The sequence below is a fragment of the Nelumbo nucifera genome, chromosome 3 (genome assembly GCF_055504915.1).
Source record: "Nelumbo nucifera cultivar China Antique chromosome 3, China Antique-T2T, whole genome shotgun sequence".
NCBI lineage: Eukaryota > Viridiplantae > Streptophyta > Magnoliopsida > Proteales > Nelumbonaceae > Nelumbo > Nelumbo nucifera.
In genome coordinates, this window is record NC_142651.1 from 46,597,509 (window position 1) to 46,616,920 (window position 19,412).

The following is a 19,412-nucleotide window of genomic DNA, read 5'->3' on the forward strand; positions in this document are numbered from 1 at the left end:
AACCGGGAAGTACCTTCTATCAGTATTTGCTGTTAGAATGTCTGACAATTAATAGAATGCTAAATTGAGTTTATTCTCATTAAAGGATTTAAATGGGGTCATTAAACTGGCCTAAGGTAATTTTTTGATGTTCCATTTCTGTTGTTCTGAGTAACAGAAAATAGTTCTTTTTCTGTTCTCAGATATTTAGGAAAGTTACCAAAGGCTGCCTAACATACAAAGTGAAAACTCATTCTCAATTTTTGTCTTGCTACTGCAACTTTACAGTCATATCCAATTAATGGAACAACAAGCATCACCCATTACAAGACTAACATTAAGATTGAAATACTCAAGAAATGCAAATATCCCTCAAGCTTTTTTCTTTTTTGACTTAAGCATCACAAATCCAATAGAGAAACATAAGAAGCATAAAAGTGCCACACCAGCAAATACAGGTACAAGGATAGCAAATTCTTGAGGGAGAAAATACTTGTGGATAAAGTGATCACTGTCCACAAATGGCTGCAAAAACAGTAGAAAGGAAATCAACATATAGGATTGTAATGCAAAAAGATGGTAAGTGAGAAACTAACCAGGATGATGACCCAAAATGTATAATAAGTGAACATAGACAAGCTAATCAAGGATAACAGAAACCCTACTGCCCTGTCTGCCAATTCCATGGTGATACTTACAGCATACTTCACCTACAGACAAAATTATGCAAACCAGTAACCTCATAAAATGTACTCATAAAATTGAAAAATTGTCACAGAGATATCAGCTCTTCAAAAATAAGAAAGGGTACAAATGCATTGTATGCCAGATTGGACCTTGTTTCTCTTTTTGTTTATTTTGTTTATTTGTTTGTAAATCTTTGATGACAGTATGATTCATGATCCCATTAAGATAAGGCAGGAAAGGAGTTCATCCTAAAAAGATTTTCCATAAAAATCAGCAACAGCCTGGAACATGGCTTATTTCCCCTAGGTATATGACATCACAAAAACTGCAAGGTGGTCAATGCAGGTCGAGGTTTAAAATAGCCCACACTCTCCTCTGGGTAGAACTTGTGCCATCTCCATCTCTCTCCCCTCTCTCTTCCACAAATCCAACTTCTGCTTCTCTCATCCCTCTCTTCCAACATTTCCATACCATGCTTCCCATCAGCCAATCACATTTAAGTTTGTGTTGTGCACATTCACGATCCTAGATAACTCGTATTTGGTAATGGTCCTGTTTTTGCATATTACCAATTTTAGCAAGGCCATAGTAGGTGATTCAGCAATGTGGCTTCTCAGTGTAAACCTGGGAAATAAGTGCAATTTAGATTCTTAGTGTGCAAGTTGTGCGGCTTGAAATTTTTCTTAAATCAGCATATTGAACTTTGACTGAAACCTTCTGAAAAGAACACAAAGTACCTCTTCCCAGTCAAATGGAATTATTTTGATCAGACTGTGAATAGATTGCTAATGTTATGCTTTGCCCTACAATTGTTAAGTATCAAAGTTCAGGAACATGAAAAGGATGTTTTGCCATATTGGACAAGTTCTTATTACTCCACAAAGTGTAAAAACAAGAAATTGAAAAAGAAGACAAGACAACTTAGTCTGTTCAGTCAATCTCCTCATGGAACCCCCCTCTTTGGTAGGTTCAATAAAGGCACTAATCCAAATACTGATGGTTCTATGACTCTATAAAAAATGAACCAAGATAATATGAAAGAAGAGCAACTCAAATTTTTACAGTGATATAGCTTGGTTGGTGCTTAATAATGCAATCCAATTGTCTATAAGTGATCTTTGATCATTACCTTTGATTCCAGAGACCAATATAAGGTCAACAACCTGTTGCTTCTTCCCGTGTCATTCATATTTTTCCTAGTAATGGTTAGTTTTATTTAATAGCTAATTTTTAACCTATTAGAGTCACTCATGACCATTTTAGCTATCAACTATAGCATATTATAGGCGAGTAGGTTCCACAGAAGGGCAGCAACCTAAAGACTAAAGTAAGACGTAATGTTCAAATACTCATTGATGTGTAAGAATTTGTTATGGTTGAATCAGCTTATGGACCAAATATGATACAAAACCATTTTAAGTTTCAAGGGAAGCTTCCCAAATTTATGAATTCTGTTCCCATTTCAATCCTGCCTGCCTTTCTAGAACCATATCCAATAAAGAATATAGCTCTGTCAAACCACGATCAGAAAATAGGCTAGCAGATCAGTTGGCAAAACAAAGGACCACAAGGGAGAGTGTGTATTGGAATCAAGTAATGAAACAGATCAGGTTCTTCTTGTTGTTAATTTTCAGGAAGTTAGTAGCCCAAGGCAAACTACCTCTTGGGGATGTAAGACTGTTCTTGTACTCTTTTAACAACGTTAACAAATCTGTCAATTATAATAGATACGAAGATACAAATGGCTTGAATTAGGAGCTAGCCAAATATAATGCAGAAAGAAGAGCAGTTGAAGACGAGAGCTGAAAGAAAGTTCAACAAAACTGATATAATCAAAGCAAAGTTCAACTACGAGGCATAGTGTAGGGTCTGTTAGAGGGACGGAACTCAAGCACATATATACCCCACGACAGCATCCCATTCTACCGATGTGGGATACCTCACATTAGCATCTCATACTACCAACATCGGACAAATGGATCATAACAAAAAATGATGAAGAATAAATCAATCCCTTGATAGTTTCTAGGGTTTTTGAAAACTGATATCTGACGAGATCTTCGATTGAATCATTGAAATATAGGAACCAAATAAAGCAAGAATTCAAGTACAAGGCAAACAAGAATTGCAGGGTGCTGTTTTGCTGACCTTAGAAGTACGGATGCAACAAAGCTTCGGCCTTGACGAGGAACAGAATGGAAGTCAGCAGTTTAGCAGTGGAGCGGGGGAAGAGAAGGAAGTCATGGGCATTTCGGATGAGCAAAACTGCAAATAAAAGAAATACGGGGTAAATTGTTGAAACCTCCCCTGAAGTTTCAGGTTATTTTTGAAACCTCCTTTTAACTTTCTGCATAGTTGCAATTAGACCCCATTCGATAGAATCTTTTAAAAAGATGTATGAAAATGTCTAAAATACCCATATAGTTACATTGACAAAAATGTTTATTTTCCAAATTTTCTATTCATATAAATCACTACCCCAAACCCTTCCAATCTCTTTTTTTTCTAAAATTGATTTATTTTTCAAATTTGCCTTTCATATCAATCACTCAAAGGTAAAATTGCAATTTTAAATTCTCTTTGTTTTAGTTATTCATAAAGTTTGTATTGTTTTTTCTATAGAAACTAATCTCAATAGTAACTTCATAGGTATTTTGGACATTTACATGCCTTCTTTAGAAGATTATACCAAAGGAGGTCTACTTGAAACTATATCAAAGAGTTTAGGGGAGGTCATTGCAATTACTAAATTCTAGGGGAAGTTTCAACAATAGTAAAAAACTTCAGGGGAGGTTTCAGCAATTTACCCATAAAAATATACATGTGAGGTGGGGTCATATGTTACCAAATTCTAACATAAGCTTATGATAAGGGGTAAATTTGTCCATTGTTAACCTATTTTCTAAACCATACAGGTACTTTAATTATGGGGGTGTTATGTAGTGTGGATAAGAAATTGGTAGGTGTGTCTTTTGATTCCATCTATCTCATATATATTTTATGGGAGATTTATACAGTCGATCATAAATATCTAATTTTTGCATTTTATATGGTAAATAAATTTAAAAAGAGGCATCAATATGTAGACAATAATTGCATTTTTTAAATAATTAAAAAAATATTATTTTAAATATTAAAAAAATAAAACTTAATATTTTAAATATTATTTTATTGATAAAAATCTTAAAAATTTAATATTTAAATAATAAAAAAGAGTTGAGAAGGACAACTACCAAACTTGTGATAGAATTAACATTAAAAATTATTATTTTATTGATAAAATATTAAAAATTTAAAAATTATTAAAAGATTAAATAAAATGAGAGTAATTAGACCAATATAACAAAGGTGTGTAATACTGAAACATTCCCACAAATTGTCTACACCATGGTGTAGATCATCTAGGAGAAAATACTATGGACAATAAATTAAAGTGTGGCTCGTCCCTATCTACGCTATTTTGTGGACGAGGACCATCCATATATAGTAGAACACCATATCTTATCGTAAATAAGAGCAAAATGGTCCCATCCACGATATTTACACACTTCTGAATACCACCTATAAAAATAAGCCTTAAACCTTAAATCCGCTATTGATATATTATGATCAGCTAGGTAGAGGCCCAAAGTAATGACATATAGACTGGGGTGTCCGAACACATGGCCGGAATCGGATTTGACCCTCATATAACCATCCTCATTTAACCTTAAAAGCATTCAATCACAGAAATATTCTCGATGTGAGGAACAAATCCAAATCCCGCATGGCCAATGTCAGTAGGGATTGGCCATATAATTTATCCACGTGACAAGGAAGGTAACCCTTTACAACAACTGTGAGAGAAGCCAAAGAGCAAAAGAGTTCCAAAATTGCATACAGATAATTCATACCATTTGGGAACAATTGCAGAGTTCCTCAACAAACATTTTTTAATTTTTTTTTGAAACTCCTTTTGAACAAACCAAATAAATAAAGGTAATCTTAGCCAAATTAGTGAAGTTGGTTTTTTCTTTTGGTAAATCAGGGCTAATAAATCAAATTAGTTATATCTACGGAAATTAATCAATCTGCTAAGCAAGTTATCCAAATCCCAGCTTTCAAAAAATATGGATATCCAAAATTCCAAATTCCAAATTCCAAGCGCTTTTGATAACTTCACTGGTTTAACAATTTCGTTGGCAGGAAAATCCTTCCACCACTTGAAGACACCGATCAAGTGTAAAAAAGGGCGAAGCTCAGTGGGGTTCAGTCTACTACTCTACTAGTTTAACTATCACTGAACCTGTATAAATCAAGAACCATTTGATGACCATATCTGGGTATTTATATTTTATAACACTGCCTAGAACCACTCATTGAGTTCTTGACATTGGATTATTACCAAGTTTCAGAGCTCTCGTGGTTGTGCCACATTCTAAAATTCCTTCTTCCTGGGGATCAGAAAAACACTATTTTCTGTTCCATGGAAACAGAGAAACGAGAAACATCTCATTTAAACGTTAACACTGCAAAATCTATAGCAATCCGTCCATCATTGTTGTTATAACAGAAACTGTCCAGTGTTCCAACTTTAAGAGATGACCCATCAATCAGGCAGTTTAGCAAAATGTACTCTTACAGTAAAACGTTTCCTCGAGATCACAGAATTTCATTAAAATCAAATTTAATCTAAAACAACAGGAAAAGGCAGGAAGAATATACAAAGCATGTGGAAACTTCTAGTGAATAATGCCAGGTTCTTTCATCAACTTTGCTGCATCCACTGCATTATGTCCTTTCGAATCACTCCTTCAAATCTGCCTCTTCCACATCTCATTCTCTGCATCTCAGGCCCATTGATGCACAAGTGCCTATACTGGACATTGGTGGCAGCTGGTTTTACTGGAAGCATAATTGTTCCCAAGGTTGGGAAGGATTTTCGCCTTAAGTTCATCGATGAGGCAAATACACGTCCATTAATTTGCCCATGTCGACCCCCTCCTCTGGATCCGTAAGTTTCCCTGATAGGGATGCTTGTCATTTGCTTGGCGAAGTTGCCACCAGCAGGCAGTCCAGGCGGACCACCACGGATATTAGCAGAGGGTTTGTTCCTGTCAAGCCACCTAAGGATCCAGTTCCCAAGATTCCTACCAACTTCTATGTCTCTCTCTTGTATGTTCCTGTGAACCTTGACTGCTATGTCAAAAACAGTACGTGTACGCCTGCAAAAAAGGGGGAAAACAGGGGAAAACAGTTATTAGGGTTATAAAATAAAACAAACTAGAATCCCGGCAAAATCATTAATCACAATTCCAATACAACCAACATGATGAACTCCAGATTTCCATGCAAGCATTCTATCAAATATAGACCTGTTATAGCACATGCCTGAGATTCATGTTCTTCATCAAGGGAATCCTGGTTGCACATCATTTGGCATACAAGCAAGGTTCCTTGATCTCAAATGCACGTCTGTCTAAGGTCATAATAATTAAACATTATTACTAATAACACTGATAATGGGAAATGAGCAAGAAATCAGAAGTACACCCAGCAGGCCTTTCATATGCTATGTATTCACACAGCAGAAATATTCATATTGTGTCCACAGAATTATCATTTAGAGATACTTCATAAGCAATAATCATTTCAGAAGCAGAAGCTAAGGAAGTATTCAGACTTAATCAAGTTACCATTGTATAAAACAGTATACTCTCATCTAAATAATCCACAACAAGCACTGGATTTATGTGCTTCCACAACATTCAACAAGATCCACATAATTTACCACACCACATGGCGCATGTCCTCATTATAAACCTCAATCCCTTGTTCCCCGTGTTGGGTCACCTTCAGTGCAGCAAATTCAGCTCTAAGAGCAATCCAGTGGCCAAAAACATGGAAAGAATGGATAAAGTATATGCCGTTCATGGTATTTCTCCTTGTTATGAGGGTGAGCTGGTAGGGGGGTATTGAAGGAAATTGAGGGTAGAGAGAGGGGGATATGTGAATATCATATCTTGTTGACATAGGTTGGTAGACCAGCATGCACACATCCACTCAGTACAGACCACAAATTAATGAGAGAGAAACAAAAATAGTTTATCATTCTATGTGATAGCTTAAGGGGTAAATTTTCGAAGGTTAGGATTAGTTTATGTCTTGGTGGCTAACATGGTTGGATCCGAAGTTGGGCCAAGTGAACAGCTGCCTAAACTCAGTTTATTTAGGTCCCTCCAATCATATTCCGTGCAGCTACCGTTCTAGTTCTCTGTATTATCGTTAATGAATGCCATTGGATTAACCAATACACATTTGGAAACAGACTTCATGATCAGATACTTTAGAGGCATCACTAATTAGAGAATGAGTATTATAAAAAAAAGGGCATAAGGCTCCCTTCATCTCCCTAATTCCAAATAAGTATCTGTTGGATCCTATACCCACTCTATGACTCCTCATTTCCTCAACCTCGATAATGAAGTTCTTTCTGATGTTTCATATAATAGCTGATGCAGTCCTAAGCTAGGTGGTTTCCTGTTTCAATGAAAAGTTCAAATATGTTAAAAAATATAGTTTTCTGACATCCGTAAGTTTTATTTCATGATCCAAAGTCTAAACACTGGCAATATATTAGGAGTTATTACCCTCGACACTTGAGACCCTTAAATATTTCCACCATTAGAAGATGCTTTGCATGAATCATGCTAAATGAGGTTTATACTCACAAGAGTTCATTTTTCATCCAAAGAATCAACTGGGAGAACAAGGTTGCTACTGTTGTTGGCTTGTTGATTCAAGCTAGAGGACTAGTCTTTGTGCAATGATTGATATGCCTATTGTACTCAAAGAAGCCAAGTACAAAAATGATATACTTGTAAGATAGACACAGCATTACGCATTAGGCATTTAGGCCTCCTTAGAGTCAAGTATTCTTTACATGTTATATTGGGGACAACCAGAGACTTCTGTCATAACCACATTATCTGATAATTGGTTCAACAATTTAGCAAACCCTTTAATTGAGACAAGATGGCTGCTACTGTGAAGGAATTTCTCCAATTGCCTGGCATGAAGTGTAACATCTAGAGATTTATACCCAAGGTTCAAAATTTTGTCATGTGTCAGTCCGTATCAGCCAATATGTATCATATTGGTGGGTCACCGAAATGCTAAATAAGGGAGTTTTGGGGACTTGACCTATTTCAGGGGGGTAGACAGGACTAAGACCTACCCCCCTGACCTATTTCTGAAAAAAAAAAACTAAAATAAGGGGAGGGTGCAAGGTTCAAAGTACTGATACACCCCTTGCACTGTATTGGGGTGTATTGATACTTTGAACCTTGTTTATACCTACCACTTCCACTATTGGGGTGTATTGATACTTTTAACCTTGTTTATACCTACCACTTCCACTCATGTGATCAAGGAAAGGAATAAAAACAAAATATCAGACAATAAACTCATTTTTATCTGTTGCAGAGCACTATATGAAGATCGAATGGACTTCTTCCAAGCTTTCCTAAGACTTAGTAGGGCTTTCACTAGTTTTCTTTGGATAGATAAAAGTAACTCTGTAATTGTATAAAGATCATATGATATAAAAGCTATAAACAGGAAAAAAGAGGGTCAAAGAAAAAGGAAGAAGAAAGAAACATGACCAAAAGAAAGAAGAAGAGAGAAAGGGGAGGACAATAGCTACAAAAAAGAAAAAGATATGACACCCCTTGCTATATAAAAAGAACAATATGCACAACTAACCCACGAGAACACCTCACTCTAATACAAAGGCACATTCCTTGATCCTAGAAATACCCATGACAAAACAAAAGGGCCAACTCTCTCTTGCTCTTCCGTTTTTCACGCCAACCGCTTGTGGACTTCGGTTTTTGTGCACGCCAACCGTTTGTGGAAGTTATTTTTTAAAGCTCCCACAAACGGTCAGGCGTTTTTCACTGTTACGCTGATGCGGAGCCTAGTGGTGCTTAGTGGCACCTAATTGTCATAAACGGTTGTAATTATTACCTTTTTCGGTCTTACCAGCAAATAAAGTACAAACGTGTAAATGGAACCAAACACGTACTTGGAATAAAGCACCCCCTTCACCTCTGGTACATCAAGCTAACCAAAGCACATACAAAAACCAAAATACCAAGCAACTTCCCACTCATCTAGCCTATAATAACTCCTTTGCTTCCCAAAGTGAATGGAAAACCCAAAATCCCTAACCGAGTAGAATGATTACTTTGCCCCTCCTCTCTCTCCACCAAAAAAGATGACCCCTGCCTCATGCCCGCCCACATCTCCTTCTCCCCATTTGAATTAAGTAATCCCCATCTTCCCACTCTAATGCCTGTTTTAATCTTTTGGAACCTTCATCCACTTCAGCCTCCCTGCTTACTATTGGTACTTCAACTGATCAAGGAAGGTATCAGCAACCTTAGTTGAAGTTGGTTTTCTACAAGAAAAAAAAAAGGTAGAAGTAAAGACACTCGACCCTTAATGGAAGCCAAGCAGGCTTCTTGTAGCATTCCCCAATCACGAAATATGAAGGTTAATAATATACTCTTCTAGAGCCTCCGGATATGACAGAAAAGGTTATCATTTGTGCCATGGTAATATAATAGTTGGTCTGTTATTGGAGTTAAGATATTTCAGGTGAGTAGCCGACCCCATATAGTTGGGAACTTGGGATAAGGCATGGACGATGATGATGATATTTCAGGTGAGCACTATAACCTTTAACTTACTAACCTAAAGCATTTAATGAGAAAGAATCAGTAGACCCAAATTTGACAATTGGTACTGCGAACTGGAGATAAGAATGTGCATACGTACCGATGAACCTATTCTACTTCCAATCTTAAAACCGTATTTTGCAGTAAACAAGGAAAAAATTAAAGAAAGCTCAGATCTTCCTCAATCTATGCCACGTCGACTACCAATTTCGTATGAGAAACAAAAAAAAGAAAAACCTAAATTTCAAATACTAAATAGCTAAACCTTACTCCCTCCTATGAGATAATCCACAACCGCCATCAGAAACCGGTTTATTTGTGATCAACCAATAAAGAAACGCTGAATAAACATTAGAATCCCCCCGAGAAGAGATTCGGAACAAGAAAAGATAGAAAATTCAGAAGGACAAAGATAGAACTACCTGTAAACGAACTGCCGGAGCCTAGGATGATTAGGGCTGATGAGACGACGTTGAAGCCTCAGAACCAGCTTGTAAGTGCGTTTCATCCCCAAAAAGTAGGCGGTTGCCAATGTGATCTCCCACAGCACCATCTCTCTGGCCTCGCTAGTCGCTATCTCACTCGCTTGCTCTTTCTAAAATCTGATCCAAGTTTATCTTGTTTCCTAACTGTTCGTTTATCCTCTTTGTATTCGATTCAAGTTTTCTTTTTGCGCAAGTCTTTCAATCTGGGGGCTGTAGCCGCTGGTAGTCTCGTCTCAATGCATTTTTTCAAAGTCTCTCTCTCTCCCCACGTGTTCTTGGAGAGGTAAATGGAAGTCACATCTGCCCCCCACATGCGCCCCAAATACGTTCCACACACATCCCAACCGTATATTGGTAACATCTCCCAAATCCCAATGCACGTTAAGATATACAGAGAGATGTACATGTAGAGCGTTTTTGGGGCGCGTTCTGTAGGAGGCAGATGTTAACTCGGAGAGGTATTAATAGATCGAGCTCGCATTCTGTGAATCCGTAGCCCGTAGGCCCACAGACCAGAAACGAGCCCGTCGGTGGATAGCACAATAAATAGATGTTAGCACAATAAATCCGGAGAGGTATTAACGGAACTTCGCACGTTAGCACAATAAATCCGGTTTAACCGGACGCAAAAGGACCGAACCCAATTCTTTCAAGTTTCAATCTTTTGGGATTTTCGAACTCCCTCCCATACACTCTTTTCTCCTCTCCTCCGCCGAGCCTAAATTCAGAAACTCTCACCGGCGACCTCACTGCACACCGGCATCCATGATGTAAAATCCATCGGCGGCGACAAAAAATCCACTGGTCAGCCATCGTATTCTTCTTCTTCTTAAAAAGAGAAGCAAATCTCCAAAAAGAAGAAATACAGATACAAGATTGGCATAGCGATCATACAGGTCTTGGTCTATTTGTTCACCCGAGCCAGATACCGTTCTTTTCAATTTGCCGGTAGTCTTCTGCAGTGCTTCTCCGGCGACTTTAGCGGTGTGTTGGGCAGTTAGATGTTTCGAAACTCTTGGCAGCATTGCGGTGAGCCAGTGAGGTTTCATGCTTCTCCTAATAAAATACCAATGAAACCGAGCTAGTTCATCGAAACATCAAATTCTACTGTAGAAGAGCAAAATTAATTACTAGAGAGAGAGAGTGAACGGCAAAATAACGAGACACCTATTTAGGAATAAGACGGAGAATAAAAAGGTTGTTCGTTGAGAATTTTTAGGGCACAAGTATCTAATTGAATCGGTTAGAGTCTAAATTCATGTATTGTGCTCACATTGGGTCCTGTGGGGTCAATGTTGGTAGTTAGGTAGAGAGTGATTGCATTGATTAGGATAGTGGATTATAAGGGATAATAAGTTTTTAGGAGTTAGTTATTTATTTAAGAGTCTATTTAAGTTGTAATTTCCCTCTTAATTAAATCATTATGTTGTTAATTGAGAGTTATCTCTTTGAAGGTATTCCATGACCGGTTCGATTGTTGGTGACGAAGCAAGAGAAGTTTAGGGAGAGAATAATGCAGATGTTCGAGTCTCTCTCTAGTCGTCTTGATCAACTAGAAGCCCTGTAAGTCCAATCACTCTGATGTTCATGCTGCCATCCATCATTTGAACGGTGGGGGTGACGACAATGACGTTGAAGACCAAACGGCCAAGACGGTAGAAAAGCAGAAGCAAGAACTATTGGAGGAGCAAGCCACCTTCAAAATCCATGATGAGGTGGTAGAACTAATCGACACCAATGATTCCGAAGGCGGAAAGCCCAACAAACAGGAGTTCAACGCTGCTGTTCCTGAATACGCCAATGCTTCTTCCCCATTTCTTCTCTCACTTGACCTGAAGAGTAAGAACTGGGGTTTTGAAGGGAATGAGGACGTGTTGGTTTTGCGATTCAAAGATGGGTTTCCACCGGACATTGAGGACGTTGGATGGTTGGAGGCTGCCATGGATTCACCAAAGCAAAAGGAGGAACGAGCATTTGAAGTGTTTGAACTGTCTGGGGGAAGTGTTGGTGGTCGATAAAAACGGGATTCAGTCATATTCGTTCAAACGTTGTAGAGCTTCTACATCCCAACAATCGGTTTGGAATCTCAGGTTCCACTCTTCTCTAAGACCTAATTCTTTTAAAGAAATGCCTGTTAGAAAAGTCAAGCTTGTGGGGTTTGCATACGAAGCAGTGAAGGCCAGAATTACATATGGAATAGATGAAAAGATAGCACTGCCAGAACCTGTCAACAACATCAATAGAAGTTTCATCCATGAGGGAATTGTTGGCACTATCAAAGCTGCCCAGATTTACAAGCAACAAGCAGTGGAGTTGGAGCATCTAATGAAATCTCTTCTGGAGAAAAGAGATGCTCTGTCACAGAATTTTTACAAAGGCTGGCGTTGACAAGGTATCAGTCCTACAACCTCTTTGGTTTTCCTTCCAACCTAGTGAATGATTTGATCCATCTGAAAGATTACTGTCAAAAAAGCCAAATGTTCACATCCGTACATATGGGAAACACCTGTATTGCCATTTGGTCTCCAAAGTCTTGAATGAACTTGTGCATGTGTTGGTCCATACAACTATTTGGAGCAGAACAAATCCGCTACTCTGTCGAGAAGGGATATGGAGAAAGGTTTGCATGGGCAAACCTAGACGTGTTTTTGTAAATGGATATGTGATATGTCAAATGGCCAAGAAAAACCTAGACGTGTTTTTGTAAAATTTTTCCTGAGCTTATTTGTATATGACAGGTCCTCATTTACTTAGTGGAGATGCTGAAGAGACAATTGCTTGTTTCAGAACTAAAGTGAATACACCATTACAATGCTGAAACAGCTATGCCTATACTCTTTTGGCATTGGGTTATGTGGATCCTCTTATAGAACCTGTTGGAGACAAGCAAATTTACCAACATTTTGTAGAGGGGTAGGCTCTTGTCAGGAGTAAGGGGTTTTTCTCCTACAAAAGATGGTCATCACACAAGTTCTACTGTCGTATATCAGATTGCTGCATCTGCTATTTCTTACAGGCATTCTCAAACATGGAGTGCTTTTTTCTGTCAAATCTTCAAAGGCTGATCCTACAAAGTACTCACTGCATGGGTGCATGGAAGCAACTACCAATGACTGATACAGTAGTGATTGCAACAAAGGAGGTTCATCCAGCATTGGATTACAACAGTGGGGAAGTAAGCGATGAATGCGTGTTTGGTGACTTTGACCTTGAGGACAAGGTCAATTTCAAGGGGCAGGGAATGTCGCATATCCATCTGCTCACCTTGGGTCTTGTGGGGTCAATGTTGGTAGTTGTGATTGCATTGACTAGGATAGGGGATTATAAAGGATAACAGGGATAACATGTTTTTAGGAGTAAGTTATTAGTCAAGAGTCTATTTAAGTTGTAATTTCTCTTTGAGAGTTATCTCTTTGGAGGTATTCGTCTCCCTTGAAGTAGATGGAGTTCTAGTTACATCCTGTAACATAGTTTCAATGAATACTACAAGAAAAGACTCGCAAGTATAGAAAAGAAAACTCACTCTGAATCTGAATCTGTAGGCCTGAAATTCATCCAAACTAGTTTGATGAAGGATCTAACTTTGTCCCAAGGGCTGACAGTAGCTCCGATCCTGATGGCTCTTTCTGCAGCATCCGGCCCTTCTTTTCCAGATAGAATTAGGGGAGAGATGACGAGCACATAGATGATAATAAACTTAAAAGTCTGCATGCGTTCAAAAATAATAGAAATGAGTGCAGAGAATATTCTCGCACTTAAATGTTTTCTAACCAATGTGATCTTTTAATTGGGGAATGCCGAATACGTGGAGGTGTCGATACAGGTACCATGAGGCACATAATGGATACTTTTGGGTTTAATAAGTGGTGTCTATTCTAATCCAACCACTGACGTCTGAGTGTGTTTACAGAATGCGAGCTCCCCTCCCATGTATCAGTAACGGCCATGGTTTGCTAACGGCCGTATAACCAGCATTAACAACATAAAACATTTTTATAATGATTAACTTTAGAATTTGGGAAAGATAGGGTTTCTTGAATTGTCAGATTGACATTTCTTAAATCCCTGGTGATTCTAAATCGCCCCCGATAACATGGCACATTAAAATTTGAAAAGACTGAATATTTTTCTAACATGTCACACATTTATCATTATAAATATATTATAATATTAAGTCATATCACTTTAAAATGCCCCAGCATCCCATGTTTTGTGTTTTTCAAAGAAACAAGTGAAATGAAACACATGTAAATCCAGGCCCACTTGTGAAGCAGAATGCTTGTGAAATGCTTTGATGCCAAACACCTACATAATCTTGGCATTTGACTTCTACAAATGAGTCCGGATCTTATGTTCATAATAACTTCGCCCACATCTACTTACATATCATTGCAGCCATACATGGAGAATATCTCATCCTCTTACATGATATTATACATGGGGAGATGTTCCCAATACACAAGGGTAATGTGTTATGGGTAGACATGGGCAGAGTTATGGTGGACAGGAGATCCGGAGTCTCTATAAACAGCTCAGTCAGAAGAACCGCTTCTATAAACGGTCCATCATGTTAGACCACAGTCACTCAATCTCAACCGAATTTCTGGCTTCAAATTTACTTTGAAAATTTGCCCAACCCACTAAAGCAGTCAGCTTCACTATGGTTTTGTAAAGTGTTTTTACAAACTGTCTGAACTGTCACCCAACCATCAGGTATGGTTAAAACCCATGATTTATTTAAAACCTGTTCAGTTAGTCAAAACTCATTGGATTGAGTGGTCAAACCATTAACATATTCAACCTAGTCACAAGGTCGGTGATTGCATATTATGTATGTGCAAACTGTCGAAAGCCACATAATTTTGCACTCACATGTCTAATTAGGTTTTTTTTTTATTTATTTTGGATAACTTTTCAAGATCTATATGTCCAAGAAATCTTGGTGCCTTGCCCCACTATTTTCGTCAAAAAGCCTTTTCTTAGTTTTTAATTATAATTTTTAATATATTTCTATAATTATATATGTAGAATATAATTATATATTATTTAGTAATAAAAACACATGTATTTGCTAATGTGGCATGGTCTAACCCATTCTGGATGATCAAATCAGTGACCCATGACCCCGAGGAAAAATGGTTCAGCCTCCGGATGAATTTTTAAAACATAAGTTTTGTATATTACCCTAAACGAACAAAACTTTATGATTTGTAAGGATAAATTTGTAATTGCTTGCACAAGGCCTGTTTAGCTTGAGCTCAAGCACAGAGTTCAAATCAGCCCCCCACAACGTCCCACAGCACATCTCCACCGTTTATTGAGAACATCGCCCTGTTCCGACGAGCTGTGGGACGTTGTGGGGGGCTGATTTGGTCTCCCAAGCACATTCGACATACTTACATAGTTACATTGGCCATAAAGCTAGAGGCCCAGACAACCCTGTCATTCCGCGGACCCGAACCTCATGCTTTAGCAACATTGGGCTTGATAAGAAGCCCATGATGAACAAAAACGGGCTTTAATTTCATGAACTAGCTGATAGCCCATCTTATCAAAAGAAAAGCTGATAGCCCGACCGATATAAAAGAATATTGTATAGAAACATTGTTGCAAGGAAGATGCCCTATCACAGTAGTCATGTGATGCTTGTCTAAACTGCCACGTGCCTATTGTACGACCGACGGATGATATCCACTATATCTGGCCCCACTTAAAAGATTGGAACCTAACAATTGGATGGTTGGTTGTAAACTGTAAGGATTCTATTAAACCTAAAAAGTGGTCAACAAATTGGATGGTTTATAAATACTTGGGCCTCTTGATTTTGGTTTCTGACTCTGATCACCAGATCAATGTGGGCCATGATCTCTGTACAAGAGTCAACTATATCGATTGCCCATAACTCTATACATAGGCCACGTGTCAATACCTCATAGTCATAGATGAGCGCACCCTCACTAATAATCAGCTGCCAGAGAGCGTAAATTGTACGCTTCTCAAGTATTTTCTACACGGAGCCCTACTTTGGACGATGATACTATACTCACGCTATAAGCTACTTCCATGCTATCAAAACTGCAAACCGTTAATTATATTGGCACGATGAACTCTCCATGATCCAACGGTTACGATCTTATTTCAAATGAAGAAGTGCACGCTACGCAATTCTTTAATATATTCTCCAAATCCCGAGAGCAATTGCATAATTAATTCACAATTAACATTAATTAATCAAACCCATAATCTTCCAACTGTGGAAATAACTTTTCCTTCCAGCTTTATCTCCCTGCTGAAGTCAACTGGTGAGGCAATGAAGGGCATATTTGGAAAGAAAAATATATATTAAAACTGAGAAAAGGAAGGAAAACGAACAGTCTTCCAAAAGCTCCGCTTCGTTGCAGCATCGTCCCCCCTCCCCCCCCCCCCCCCTCTCTCTCTCTCTCTCTCTCTCTCTCTCTCAATCCAAATATGCAGAGGTCGTCTCTGGGCTCGCCTGGGTCGAAGCTCCACGGCCATGGAGGAGAAAAAGAAGAGAAGGTCGATGGGGAGGAGCGGAGGAAAAAGGAAGGCTGCGGTGTCGACCGCTGTGGAGTCGCAGACGAAGATGAGAACAAGGAAGAGAAGCTTCACCGATCGATGAGTTACCGGTCCGAGAGATCGATACATCTAATACCTATTCTCATTATATTCTGCATACTCGTTCTCTACCTCTGTTCTTACGATCCTTCTCAAAAAGGTAAAGTTAATCAATGGCGATGATCTCTTTATCTCTTTTGACCACCCTTTCTCTTAATGTAATCCACTCTTCTTTGCAGAGTTAGCTCATTTTAATGGTTTCCGGTGGTTCTCGAAGCCGACAGGTATAATGTAGGTTCTACTGAAGAGTTTATTGTTTAGATAAAAATTATTTTAGATATTTTTCATTTTCTGTTTAATGGTGGTTCAGATTCGACGGAGACCGGCGATTTCGGGCGATATTTAGAGATAGAGAAAGGCGATGTATTGGCGATACGAAGCCATCGGAGCTTGCAGGAGGTCGGAAGAGACGCTCGGCGATATTGGCTTCATCGAAAAGTCGCCGATTTTTAGCCCGCATTATCTGGTTATTTTCCAAACCCGACTCTCTGGCTCTGACCTCTGCTCTGCTTCTTCCGTTAATCGATTCCCTTCCTCCATTGACTCGTTTCTCACGCGCGACTCCGATGTCGTCGTGGGATTAGCACGTGTAAAAAACTCATTACGGTTTCCATTTCTTACGACGTAAAAGAAGAAAGAATATACTACTGGCAGTGTCTGTTTGCTCATATTATTAACATGCACCCTCTAAGGGCGCATGCGCATCTAGTAACCTGCGCAGCTGTGAACTCGCTCTTTCTTACTGTTTCTTGTTTTCCGGTTGGACCCCGCCTGTGAGATGGAGTGACGGACGCTTCTTTGTCGGGAATCGGCTGTCACTCGGCGATCACTCAACTCACGCCAAGTGCGTCCTCGCAACAGTAAAACACATCACATGTGATGTGCGTGCCGCGTGCGCATACGCGGGGCCCACGACGACCCTACTGTGGGTGGTGCAGGTTACAAGCTAATTTTTTACTTAGCGGCGGTTCTGGCCGTTAAACGGGCGTTATAACGGTTGGGAATGACCAGAGTGGAACATCGTTTTGTAACGGTTAGTTCCGTTAATCGCCGTCATGATAACCCGTGTATGAACAGTTTTAATCAGAAGTCTCTTTCAGGGCATCGCTCCTCAGTCTCGCCAATTTTCTTTTTATTTTTTTGTTTGAAAAATGCATTTTAATAATAAAGACTAATGAGTAAAGAGCATAAAAGTTTCAAAAGAATATTATTGCAACTGCTTTCAGAAAAAAAAAAAAAACTATGGTAATTATTGGTATAAATAAGGTTCATTTCAGTGTTTCCTAGAAATCAAATGAAGTCGATCGAGTTGCTTTTCATCATCATGTGTTTAATTTTCTTTTACTCTGTATCTTCTGATTCTAAAGCGACATTGAAGTTGGATAATATCATAATACACCCCTGCCCTGTTTGTTGTGTTGTTAGAGTCAGCCCCAGTTCGATTGGAGGGGTGGTGAGAGTCTGAGAGACGGAGGTCGATGTTTACATTATTTCCTTGGTAGGGAAGTGCTGCCAAAACTCCAGTGGATGCCACTTTAACAAACACCGTGATGTTTGGGGGCAGAAGACACATCTGTAGTCCAGTTTTTGTAGTGTTTGCGAGAACTGAGATTTCTCCTGTATTTGGATTTCAAAAGTAGTGATGGAATTATATTTTTCAAAGCTGAGAAATATTGTTTGGAATTGGAAAATACAATGAATTTATCTAAAAAACTGTGTTTGGTTTGAAAGAAAATGTAGGGAAAGGCATGGTTTTGAAAATCAGATTGGACCAGACAGTCAGATCAGTTGATTCAGGAATCGGTTCTGTTTCACCCTAAAACTATTTATCTGGTCAACGACCCATTGATTCAGGTGGCTAAACTATCAACCAAGGTTTTAAAAGTCTAGAGGCGTAGTTGAGGCATAAGCCTCAAAGTTTAAGGAAAAAATTAGAGTTCGTAAATTGATGAAAATAGCATATAATCTACCAAATTAGTTGATTAATTTAAGGAAAAATTAATCAACTAACAATTATAAACATTGTACATTCATGTAAAAAATAAATTTAGAAAAAAGGAAACAACTTAGTTGATTTGATCTATAATAATAATAACAATAACAATAAGAAGAAGAAGAAGATTATTATTATTATTATTAGTAGTAGTAGTAGTAGTAGTAGTAGTAGAAAAAATAAGAAAAATGATAAACTTGGGACATTACATTTATAACAATAAGAAAATTTTCTTAGTTGCAATGGATATTCTTTAGTTGAAAAGACAAACAAAAAACCGTGTGGAATAATGGGGAGATGTTTTGATGGCACGTCAGGACTATATCCCATACTTGTATTTAATATTCATGGGGAGATGTTCTTAATTCACAGTGGGATGTGACTGTGAAGTAAGTGTGAGAAGCAGATCAGATCCTAATTCCCGCAACAGACCAGGCTGTTTTGAGAAAATAGGCTTATCCATCTATTCTACTTGAACCATTACTAGGTTGTGAAATGTTTGAACATAAAAATAAAAGTAGGGGATGAAATGCTGTAGAGAAATAAGCTAACAATAGTTTTGTTATATAAAAAATAATTAATATAATATATTGATTGATCAGGGTTGATTTTGCCACTAAAAAATAATAATGGTACATGTGGACTACTTTGTGGTTATTTGATGGTGTATATGTGCAATATTTTAATATCAAATACCCTCAATATGCAGGTTTTGCGTATCAAGAGTTCAAAACCATGGAACTTATTTTTACTTTTTTTTTTTTACAACAGGGGATAGTGTGCACCACAGCCATTAATGATTCTTACTTTTAAAAAGTCTAAGGGTCCATTTGGTTCACAGTTTGAATTGGAATCAGAATCGGAACGGTCTATTCCTCCTATCTGTTTGGTTCAGATGGAAATTGGAATCAG

General features: G+C 38.3%; 3 protein-coding genes across 6 annotated transcripts; 1 reads left to right on the forward strand and 2 right to left on the reverse strand.

The window, feature by feature from the left end:
* Nucleotides 1-215: 215 nt before the first annotated feature.
* Nucleotides 216-3,080, reverse strand: LOC104611471 (dolichol-phosphate mannose synthase subunit 2). Its single transcript, XM_010278537.3, has 3 exons — nt 2,815-3,080; nt 576-689; nt 216-504 (listed from the first exon to the last, which is right to left on the reverse strand). The coding sequence occupies exons 2-3, from the start codon at nt 663-665 to the stop codon at nt 352-354; spliced, it is 243 nt and encodes an 80-aa protein (XP_010276839.1). The 5' UTR covers nt 666-689; nt 2,815-3,080; the 3' UTR covers nt 216-351.
* A 2,104-nt stretch (nt 3,081-5,184) lies between these two features.
* Nucleotides 5,185-10,402, reverse strand: LOC104611472 (envelope glycoprotein). Its single transcript, XM_010278539.3, has 2 exons — nt 9,809-10,402; nt 5,185-5,870 (listed from the first exon to the last, which is right to left on the reverse strand). Exons 1-2 carry the CDS (start codon nt 9,937-9,939, stop codon nt 5,414-5,416), a joined length of 588 nt encoding a protein of 195 aa, XP_010276841.1. The 5' UTR covers nt 9,940-10,402; the 3' UTR covers nt 5,185-5,413.
* A 5,893-nt stretch (nt 10,403-16,295) lies between these two features.
* LOC104611473 (uncharacterized) lies at nt 16,296-18,162 on the forward strand. Of its 4 annotated transcripts, none has more exons than XM_010278542.3 (4): nt 16,296-16,607; nt 16,687-16,738; nt 16,818-16,973; nt 17,933-18,162. In XM_010278542.3, coding segments are annotated over exons 1-4 (477 nt in total). In that variant the 5' UTR covers nt 16,296-16,339; the 3' UTR covers nt 17,934-18,162. The 4 variants fall into 4 exon arrangements, with proteins under 4 accessions (XP_010276844.1, XP_010276846.1, XP_010276842.1 ...); XM_010278544.3 differs by having other exon boundaries at nt 16,687-16,731; nt 17,933-18,147; XM_010278540.2 differs by lacking the exon at nt 17,933-18,162 and having other exon boundaries at nt 16,818-17,235.
* The last annotated feature ends 1,250 nt before the right edge of the window (nt 18,163-19,412 follow it).